The 11,542-nt window shown below is 43.5% G+C and overlaps 1 protein-coding gene across 5 annotated transcripts in view; it reads right to left on the bottom strand.

The window, feature by feature from the left end:
- Positions 1–691: 691 nt before the first annotated feature.
- Positions 692–11,542, bottom strand: part of LOC110804527 (uncharacterized) — a 28,899-nt gene continuing 18,048 nt past the window's right edge. For 3 of the 5 annotated variants that reach the window (XR_008923358.1, XM_056831470.1, XM_056831475.1), the window contains one exon: positions 10,734–11,539. Coding sequence is in view for 2 of the 5 variants with exons in the window: in XM_056831470.1 (XP_056687448.1) it covers positions 11,499–11,539 (41 nt within the window). In the remaining 3 variants the exon portion in view is untranslated. Of the gene's footprint in view, positions 1,109–1,190; positions 1,299–1,372; positions 1,515–1,596; positions 1,915–1,999; positions 2,159–2,241; positions 3,083–10,733; positions 11,540–11,542 lie in introns of those variants that run through there. The other 2 variants (XR_008923348.1, XR_008923350.1) reach the window with 1 other exon arrangement.

The following is an 11,542-nucleotide window of genomic DNA, read 5'->3' as shown; positions in this document are numbered from 1 at the left end:
AAACACGTTAAGACTCATAAGCAAGCATTCTGCACATTACTCTAAGCAAACGGCATAAAACTCGATAAAGTAGAAAAAGCGAAGGACAAAACTTCAACGCCCAGGATTGGGCGCTGTTATTTTTCACGCCCAGGCATGGGCGCCGATATTTCCTGCGCCCGTGAATGGGCGTCATTCTCTCTTGCCACCTATCCTCCCGCTTCTGCAAGTGTTCGTACTCCTTTTTCGAACCATCAAAAGAACCACGAACACTTGGGGGGGAAGCAGACGTGTAATGAACACCCTTTCAAAAATTTCAAAAAGCTAGAACTATGCGCGACCTGATTCTGACATGATACGTAGGCAATCCTTATCAAGGATTCGGTCCAATAAAAATTAAAAAATAATAAAGTCATGCAACGCATTAAGAAGAAAGGATATTGCAAAGGGCACTATACCCTAACCCATGCACGGGCAAGACCAAATAGAATGAAAAACAAAGCCACAAGAATTTTCAGAAACAAGCCCAACAAAGGAGTATGGCACGAGTCGGCAAAAAATGAAAAATAGTGAACATGCATATGTAATACCCCAAGTACTCGGTTAGTCTAAAAATATGTGTGCACTCTTGTATGAACTCATTATTTTTACGGAATTCTTTCTCTTTTCAAAATTCGTCGTCGGTTTAGAAAGCTAATATTACTATAATATGTTAAGGCAAAGCCCACGGAAGGCTCAAAACATTCTTGCACCAAAAAAAATCGCGAAAAATATATATACACGCGGAATACAAGAATGAATATATACAAAACAGGAGATAAGCCTAAGACTCGTCATCGGCTTCATGTCTCCAAGCCTCGCCGGTCCATCCACTCCACTCCCCGTGGTATGAGGGCCCCCAGCCAGAATCACCCCAAAAATGAGGCTGTGACTGCAACTCGGAGCTAGGCTCTCGGGCCACCGACACGGAACGTCACCTACGCTCCGGCCCGGACCTCTCCCCCGAAGAACTCACCCCCGCGTCGGAACGGCGATGCCGTAGGGGCAAGTGCCGTGCCCTCTCTCTCTCACGACCGTGTCCCCCGTCCGAGGGACCCGCGTCGTCGGCCCCGGCTCGTCCAGCACCCGTCTACAAGAAAAGACAAAAAGAGGGTGAGTAACAGAAAGCCAAACAAAAGGTACAGATCAAAAGAAAAAAGAGGGCACATTACCCTAGTAGAGTGGGGGCTCCTGCAAGAAAGTGCAGATCGGGCCCGAACCAACGCGGACTTCAACTGGTTGATCACCCCCACCATCGCGTTGGCCGTACGGGCCGGAACCTGAAACAGGAATGTTAGTAACAAAAGAAAAAAAGGAAATATATAAGAAGAGTGCACAAATAAAAGGCGCATACCGCCTGTACTCCCTCAGGGAGCGGAGCATGGAAAACCCGGTCTTCCGGGAAAGTCTCCACAATCTCGGATCCACTCTCTCCGGTATACGGGATCCGAGCATCGGGAAGCACCCATCCCCCCCAACGAAGGGTCAGGATACTCCTGCACAAAACACGGTAGACATAAACACATGGGCACGAGCATGAAAACACTAAAATCAATACGAAAAGAGAGGGCAACTTACAGCGCCAGGCTCCGGGAGACGAAGAGAAGCCTGGATAAAATGATAATAGCTAGCTCCCTCTTTCACCAACTCCGTCGCCGGCACGCCAGTCCTCGAGTGGACCCTCCACGACTCGCCTTTCGAACGAGTAGACAGCATGGTCGCAGGCGGAGGCCTAGGCACCGAAAAAGCCCCGACCGTCTGCATACGTACCCGCTCTCCCAGGTACCAGACAGGGTCCCGGCGGCCAACGAACAAGACCCGCATCTGGCTCAGGGCATAACTATCCCTGACCGAAGCATAAGTACCCCTAAAAGAGAGCCATGGGGTCCAAACCACCTGTTTTTGTACAAACACGATCAGATCTCGCACATAGAAAATAAAAAGAACGACGAAATACGAGATGGAGGGTAAGATTCTGCACATGCTCAGGGTTCCCGTCCCGAATGAGATCCCACACGGTATCGGGCGGTGGACGCACTGTCAGCTTCTTCTTCCAACCCCAACGATGACCGACAGGGTACTCCAAAGGCCTCTGCCCCTTTCAGGGAGCCAGCCAAGGTAAGTGCTCAAAGGCCCACAGCTGCAAAAAGAAAAGACAATAAAAAATCAATAAAAAAGAGGCCCGGTAAAAGCGAGAAAACAAAAGAAAGTCTAGGCACATACCTCGATCAAAGGCGGCACTCCCGCTAATGTAATGACAAAGTGACGTCTACTCGGGTCCGAGTCACGCACCGCCAAACTCATCTGGCCGACGAGCGTCGCATAGCCCAAATTGCCCCAGCGATAGTCACCCAGTGTAGACACGTCCTCCACCATGCCTATCCACCTCGGGTCAAAAGTGTCAGTCGGACCCGATAGAAAAGTGGAAGTAATAAAATGGAGGTAGAACAGTCGAGCCTGTCTCGAAGACGACTCCTCTACCCCATGCTCCAGGGCCCGCATCAGGTCAGCAAAAGGTATCCCACGGGGCTGGTACGAAGGCAATCTCATGCCCATCCACGAGCCCAGGAGCCTGGTACCCTCAGCAACAGTCGGCAGTGGGCCATCGGACCTTAGACGAACGGGGATCCCTGTAAAGGTCAAGCCCGTCAAAGCCTTGTAGTCCTCGGGAGTGATCGTCATCTCACCCTAAGGAAAGTGAAAGGTGTTGGTGGTATCCCACCACCACCTCATGAACGACCGCAGAAAGGACAGGGAGATGTTAAGCCGCAGTATCTCCCAGAAGGTCTCGACCACCGGAAACAGTGAGCTCGCCCTCACCAAAGCCTGGGCGTCCGAGCTCAGGAAACTAAAAACGGTCTCACTCGTCGCTGCGCCGTAGCCGGGAACCGTGGTCTCTCTCCTCGCGTGAAGGCGGGAAGTCACGTGGTGCTCTAGGTCGTAGTGCAGATCACGACTGTCGTAGAGCTCAGGACCCACCCATAGGGGACCCGCGCCAGTAGACTGACGCGTCATGCCACGCTCCTCGTGGCCACCAGAAGGAGGTGACGACTCGTCAGGCATGCTAATCAATAATACAATAAGGCATTATACCTTTAACAAAACTGGCACCCACACCAATCACTAAAGGAGTGCATTCCACTCATAAAATGGAGTCATACAATTTTTGTTCCCTAAGACATGATACTAAGTTCATATCGAGCAAAAAAAATCCCTAAGTGAAAAATTTTCAATTAACTCCAACAAAATGAAAATTCTTCCATAATTTGTCATTCATGAATTATGAGGAACGCAAGCAATATACCAAAAACACCTACGTTGTAAGAAAACACTAGGGTCGTAGGTATACTTGGGGGCTAGCATAAAAATGCCCAAATTCAACAAGAATCAACATACTTGCGAAAATTAAACATGCACAAACTAATTAACATGTTATGTGGAACATTTTCAACTATCTAATTGAAGGAAAGGGGCACAAAATCAAAAACCCCCAAATCAATTTCATGCATAAAAATACTTGACAAAAATACTGAAATCGACAAAAAAGCTCAATATTACTGAAATTTACTTACATTGGGAAGATTAGGAAGTGATTTGGAATAGAATTCGTAAAGAAAAGTGAAAAAACGAGCAAGAAATCAGTTGAAAGAGATGAGGAGCTTGAGCGAAAATGGTGGAAATGGGAAAGGAAAGAGACGATACGCGAATTTAAAGACCCGTCTCCCCTTCGCAGTTTCAACGCCCAGCTCTAGGCGTTAGAAATTCTCGCGCCCAGAGCTGGGCGCTGAAAATGCTTCCCAGACAGCGAATATTCGCTGTCGGGCACGCGCGATCCCCTATTTTGTGTAAAATATCTGTTATCTTGATATTTCTTTCCCAAGAACGGTATTTTGCAATATCGTTAAAAATATACACAGTGTGGACCCACTTATAGGACACACCTGATCAGGAAATATTGCGACCCACCAACAGGTTGTAATCAATAAAGCCCTTCTACATAGGCAAAATAAGGAATTCAAAATTGGCTCGCCCACCCTCAGCGGGCGGGGTCTGCGTCACTAGCCGCGCAGGTCCTCAGTTTTCGAAAAATAGAATCTTCGAAAACAAAATGAAATAGGCTTGCCATCTTCAGCCGGCGGGGTCTACGGCGCAAACCACGTAGGTCCTTATTTTCAAAAAAAAATATAATAAACACGAACGAATTTCAAAACAGATTCGTCTACTTCTATCGGACGGGGTGTCCACCCTTAGCGGACAGGTTCGCCATCTTTAGCCGGCGGGGTCTACGTCACAAGCCGCGTAGGTCCTTATTTTCAAATATTCAAAAACAAGATTCGTCCACTTTTTCGGACGGGGCGTCCACCCTTAGCGGACAGGCTCGCCATCTTTAGCCGGCGGGGCTACGTCACAAGTCGCGTAGGTCCTTAGTCACTGCAGCGATAACTTTTTCTGGTTTTCCCTTTTCCAAAAATTAAAAGGATTGGTTTTCCGTTTTTTCCAAAAAAGAGCGATGTGCTGGATTTTCCTTCGTTTTACGTCCCATAAAAACAAGGGGGTTTTCTCGTTTAGCTAGCCATAAAAATGAGAATCTTTAAAAAACATTTTTACCTCGTGATTGGGCTTGGCCAGGCCCAATTACACTTTATAGCTTTGATTTCGAAAACATCTGTAGCTACTCCCGATGACAAAGTGAGGGAGTTTCTACGCCTCTTAAGATACTTCCAATGATAAAGTGAGGGAGTATTCTATACTATCCGTTGACAAATCCCAATGACACGTGAGGGATATGTCGACATTTCAAGTGATGACCCTTAAGTCAAATGTTATCACTCGGGGGCTCGTGAGACCCTCGCAAAACAGGTCACATACACCATGGCTTGTGTGACGCACTCCGTCTAATACTTTGACCATCGTCTCATCCCGAGACTCAGTCAAAGTGGGGGCTAACTATAGACACCTACTTTTGTCCCCATTCCCGAAAGGGAAAGATTCGATGATGAAAACATAAATCTCCACTTGACAACGCATCTCAATTCCCCTTTTCATTTCACCCGAAACCTGCTATTTATAGAAACCTGCTATTTATGGAAACCTGTTAAAAATAGTAACTGCCGTAATGGGCAGCTGTTAAAAGTGGCAAGTCATAAAAGATAAAAACCTGTCAGAATTAGGTGTTGCACTCCAACAAAAATCCTAAATGAGATAGAAAACTGCGAGAATCCTATTCCTAATATGATTCGAAAATAAGAGTTACGTATTAATTAAAATCCTAACGAGCCTAGAGTTCGTAACGGGCCCAGACGTATTCCGTCATGAAATTGATACGCACTAAAAGACTCGATTAAGTCTCAAACACTACGGATTTCAGGAATCGGAATCTGACTAAGAAAACAACCCAGACCCTGTTTTCAACGCCTGGCTCTGGGCGCCAAAATCTTCGGCGCCCAGGCCTGGGCGCTGAAAATACCTGGGTACGTGTTTTTTCCTAATTATTTGTGGATTAGAACTCTGCAATTCTATCTTTCCACGAACTCTTCCCTATAAATACAGCCCCAAATTCGACGTGAAAACAACACACAATTCATATTCTAAGTATTGACTCCAACCCTTAGCCTAAGCCTCACGCTGCGAAATTGTTCACGCGTTCTGTCGCAATCGATCCATAAATCGAACATAACGTATCTTGTCCCATAATTTGAGATTCGTTAAATAAAAAGGAGAAATAGCAAAGTCAAAGTGGTTAGTTTTCTGAGAACCATGACGCACCTCTCAAGGGTGCGTCGTAATGTGTCCCTTTTCGATGATTTAATTGCTTTCCTCGCCCTTTTTATGAACTGTTAAACTAACTAAATCTGATTGTTCTATCACGCCTAACAAATATAATATTTTTGGGAAATTGGATTATCATGCTAGGTCCCTTAATACTATTTAAATCAGATAATCACGATCGATCTAGTATTATATGTTGCGTATTGCTAAAATCAACTTAGATTAGTTTAATAGTTAACGCATGTCCCTTCAATTATTTATGCTGAGCTAGTAAGGATATCCTGCCTCTGGAGTTATCGACGAGCGAGTACTCCTCTCGGTAGTTACAGTCCCCCGAACCCTCAATCTCTACCTTGCGGGTGTATGTTGAGAGATCCCCACACCAGGGATCACAAGGGAACCTACGGCCGTCGTGGTCAAACATAATTGCACTCCCTTTATGTCACGATAACCGGGTTTTGTCAGTTTTTCTCATTGTCGTTAAAAACTGAATGGCGACTCCTATATTACTAGTCAATTGGGTGTATACTCACAGTAAATCCAATTTCACTTGGTTGAATAAAAAGAATCGTCACACCCACGAGGGACGAGGTCACGCATTAGCCTCGTGCTTTTTCGCCCCCTCACACCAAGCCCATTCTTCGAAAAGAGAAAATGAGCGAAGAGGCGAAAATTCAAGCCCTCAAACGGCAGACCTGGGGAACGTCTGTTCTAGAAAAAAAGCAACGAAGAGGGACAAATTCACCCCTCGCCCGTATACAATGGCACTCAAAAGTGAGGGCTCAAGATCCAAATATCTTTATAAAGTGGAAAAGAAGTGTTCTTCAACACTAGGCAAGCAAGTGTCTACCATAAGGGGCCATCCGAGTATAGCACTAAACTCTTCAGGGAGGGGACATACCTCATTGGTGCCAAAGCGGAAGACATGCATGATTCGCCGGGTCCCAAACCTCCACCACAGCACGGAGAAAGTACGAATTGAGCTTTACAAACCGGGAGGATGCAAGCACACCAAGATGCATAGCATCAAGCTCCCTTTTCTCTAATTTGCCAAACGAACTAAGCCAAGAGTTCAAGGCAGTTTCAAAGGAAACATCCATTTTCCTTTTGTGGAAGAAATAGAAAGCGGATCAGAACAAGATGAAGAGGTGCAATGAACTGAATTGCAAAGCCCTCTATTTATACAAGAGCCAGCATTTATGGTGGTACTTGAAAGTACCACTAGCGCATAGCGCAGCGCAGGCGCCAGGCGCAGGACCTGCCCGAAGTATAAAGCTCAACCGCCAACTTTAAGGCAACAGGCACGCCTTTCTTCATTTCTTAGTACCAAGTACTCATCTCAATCCTTCGGGTTAGAAGCTAAAAAATTCCGCAAATCGCGCAAATTCAATCGGTTAAAATCAGCACCCGGGTCAAGTTCGGCTTATTTTGTCCAAAATTCAAGCATTCTAATTGTAGGGGGGTTTTCTTCCGCTTTTGGAAAAGTTTGTATTTCCCCTACGCAAGGCTTTTGTTATTTTTGGATGACGAAGGAGTCGCCACCAAACCTTTTTAAGGGTCCCGTTTGGAAAGACCAAAATTGACTTTATTCGGATAAGGCATTGAATCTTAGAAACGGATGGGTGAGATCAGGGCAAGGGAACGAGATGCTTATTCCGCGAACCTTAGAAATTATATTCAAATGCATGGCATATAACATTTTCGAAAATACCCTAGTCATGACACTATGTGGGTTTGAATTTTGAACTTGCACAAATAGAATTTCTACTTTTGTATTGTGACCACTTCTCTTTAAGGTTAATTTAAGGGAACCTAAGGCCGGCTTGTCCAAAAAGTTATCTTTGTTAAGCGTGGTTTAACTTGTATTTTGTATTTAGCATGTGAGGTGATGAAAGCGATAAACAAGTAAAGCAACATCACAATAGAAAATAAGTGCGTAATTAGTAAAATACATCACCAGCTAGAAAGGGACTAGGTGGGAAACAACATTGCCTAGAAGGACTAGGCAAGTAAAGTTTCATAAATAGAAAGTGCGGAATTGAAAGGTACAATATTTAAAGGCATTATTAAAATTGCAACATTGAAGTGCATAATCGAAAGATGCGATATTGAAATTGTACTATTGAATTTGAGATCCGAACTCCAAACGACTTCATAAGAATAAGTGCGTCCGACACGGATTCAAGTTTAAAAATCTAAACTTTAGGTCAAGTTGCTCAACCCAAAGTGTCTTAGATTTTGGACATAGAAATTGAACTTGAAATATTGAATTTTGAACATTGAACTTGTATATTGAAATAAGGAGTCTTGAATCTCAAAGATTAGATCTTTTAATGTTGAAAAGATTTCATCTTTGATATGCTCCATGGGTTGAAATGATTCTAGTTTAAGGAAGTGATTACAAACAACCTTAAACATCATTGAATCTTGAAATTTTGGAAACTTGAACTTGTATATTGAAAAATGGAGTCTTGAATCTCAAAGATTAGACCTTTAAACATTAAAAAGGCCTCACCTTTGATTACTCCACGTTTTGAAAAAGATTCTAGTTTAAGGAAGTGATTACAAACAACCTTAAACATCATGGAATCCATGGAAGGCAAGAGTTTTTGTAGTTTGAAGATGAATTTGAAAATCGAATTTGATTCGGAATTTGAGCTTGGAAATGGAAAAGATGCATTTTGTATAGAATATGAAGCTTTGAATTTGAAAATTCCGGCATTACGCCGCCATGGATTTGAGACATCGGATTTGGAACTTTTGATTTTTTTGAAAAGGGGATTTGAATAGGAACTTGAAAGTTGAAAAGGGGATTTGAGACATTGAATCTTGAAACTTTGTATTTGTATCATAGAAAGTATTGATTTTGTAAGAGTATGTGATTGTTGTAAGTGACACTTTTAACAATAAAAGTGTCAACCTTACTAATCATTTTGAAAGGGAAATTATAGAAACATAGTAGATTAGGATTGGGATTCGGAAATACCTAGTTAGGTTTAGGCTAGAATTCCACTTGGAGCTCCCAATTGCTTAGAAATTTGAGATTTGTATGGGATTTTTGAAGATTTGTATTTTGGATTTTGAGAAGCAATTTTTGTATTACGACGTTATGGTTGTGTATTGCCTCCCCTAAAATGCTGAAAATTAGGGGTTTAAATAGGAAAAATCAAACAATGATGCCATTCCCCGGCAACGGTGCCATTTTGATAGGGTGTTTTTCCGTCGTTGAAAAGAAAATCACCCGACCAAACAAAATTTATAAACTCCTAACTAACCGGCTATATTGACTATAGCGGCAAGTATAGGGATCGTCCCAAGAGAATGAATATGTTTGACGTTTCAATCTAATGCGTTCAAAAGCTAGTTCGGATGGAAAATGAGTTTTTGAATTAATCTAATGAAAGCAAGAAAAGCACGAAATGCAAACAAATAAAGATATTCTAGAGACTTCGGGAATCGGCAATGGAAATTGAATCAAAGAAAGAACAAGGTCAAAACAATCATGATTATGCAACTACTTAGGGGGCGTTTGGTTGGGGGTAATAATCAAGGGGAAAGAGAATGGGCTGCAATCATTCCCTTTGTTATTGTTTGTTAGGCCTCTTTTATCATTCCCTTTACCCTTTTTCATTTTTGAGTTTACCCCAAAACCCTCTACCTTCATTCCCCACCCCCCCAAGACTTTTCCATTCCCTTTCCCATCTTCACTTCCCCCACCTCCTCTCTCTCTCCCCTCTAACCCTAGATCTAACCTCCAACCACACGACCACCAACTTCCGGCTACCTTCTGGGTCACCGACCACCGTCAACGACTATCCCCACCGACACATTCACACCGGCAGAGGGAGGGAGAGGGGTGACAACAGAGGGGAGAGGGAGGAGTGGAGGCTACATAGGGGAGGGGGAGTGGCGGCGACGTAGACAGAGGGGAGGGGGAGTGGCGGCGACGTCGACAAAGGGGAGGGGAAGTTGCGGCGACGTCGACATAGGGGAGGGGAAGTGGCAGCGACATAGGGAAGAGGAAGGGGGAGTGGCGGCGACAGAGGGGAGAGGGGGGAAGAAGGGGTGGCGACAGAGGGGAGAGAGAGGAGGGGGCGGCGACAGAGGTGGGGGCGGTTGGTGGGAGGCTGTTGGCGGCGGTCGGAGTGGTGAGAGATGATGAATGGAAAAAATTGAATAAAATCATTCCAAACAACTTTTTAAATCAAAGGGAATGATTTCCATTCCCCTTCTATCCCATTCTTGATTCCATTCCGTTTACCCCGTGCGAACCAAACGACACCTTAGTGTATAGGGGAATAGAATCGGATGACGTGCTCGCCACCTCTCGGATGGAGCACGCGAATCATCTAATCTATGGAAGAGCTTTCGCCTAATCCTAAACTAGACAACTTGCATATAATAGGAACTATTATTCACTTGCATAAAATAGGCTCACAATGTCTTGCCAAACCTAAACTATGCATTCCAATCAAATCCTAATCAATTAGTATTTGCAACTACTACTCAATTAGTCATGGATATCCTATCACCAAATCACATTTAATTACAACATCAATCATGAATTTCCCCAAAATTTCACCAAATTCAATCCCAAGGCTTCAACCCTAACCTCTAGACTAAACTACTCAATTAGCATGATTAACATCAAAATTAAACTAACATTAATCCTAATCATGAAACTAATTGAATTAAAGAAACTAATTGAATTAAAGAAAATCAGAAAATTCAAACATCCAAAATTGGGGGAAAAATCAAGAACATTCAAAACATGAAACTAATTCAAGAATTCAACAATGAAATCAAGCATAAACGAAATTAATGAAGCAATTAAAGAATTAAAGAATAAATCAAAAAGAAAAGTTGAATTATACCTTGAATTGTAGAAATTGCATCGAACTTGAAGAACAAAATGAAGAACAAAGCTCAAATGAAAGAGAAAAGAGAAAAGAAATCTGAAATTTGATGATTGAATTCACTAAGAATTGAAGAATTTGAAGCAATGAATCTTAATCCTAACCTCTAATCTAAGCCCTAATCTAATTCTCTCTCTAGAATTCTAAGCTAATCCTAAGAAATGAAAGTTACGTCAAAAGTTATTCGAAACAAAGCTGCGATTTTCTATTTATATTAGCAATCCCGCTTAGCCGTGTGTTCCCACGAAAGAAGTTGTGTGTTCGCACCAAATACCACTGAGCCACTGCATCAATTTTGCAGATTTGTGTGCTCGCACGGGCAGAGTTTTGTACTCGCACAGAAGCTGCTCGATCGCACATCAAGCTTGCTCGATCGCACAGCACCCTAGCTTCCAATTCTGCTCGTGTTGTTGCTGAGATGTTCTGCTGTGCTACATGGCTGATATTCTTCTCTATTGTTGTTGTTATCATGGAGCTACAAGGATTCTCTCAAGGCAATGCAAAGGAGCTCGTTGGTGAGCTTAAAGAGCTACTGTAAAGCACGACTTTGGCTGCTGCAAAAGCAAGTGAACAAGGCTGCTCGTGTTGTAGCTATTCGAGTGCAGCGTGGCTTTTCTTGCTCGTGTTGCTGGAGTGTTGTAGCTTCTATCAAGGAACTTCACGGCTTCTGGAAATAAGTCCACGAGGCTTTTGTGAGCAGCAACAAAGCTCAAACAACAGCAGCTAGGTAGATATATACTTCGTGTAGCTGCTGTACTTCTCGATTGCTGCTGATGTTGGGCTGTTTGTGCACTGCTATTCTACTTGCTTATTGCTGTTGTATCGCTCATGTATAGCTG

The sequence above is a fragment of the Spinacia oleracea genome, chromosome 6 (assembly GCF_020520425.1).
Source record: "Spinacia oleracea cultivar Varoflay chromosome 6, BTI_SOV_V1, whole genome shotgun sequence".
NCBI classification, from domain to species: Eukaryota; Viridiplantae; Streptophyta; class Magnoliopsida; order Caryophyllales; family Amaranthaceae; genus Spinacia; species Spinacia oleracea.
The sequence above is the reverse complement of the archived record's forward strand: the minus strand, read 5'-3'. Positions and strand labels throughout refer to the sequence as shown.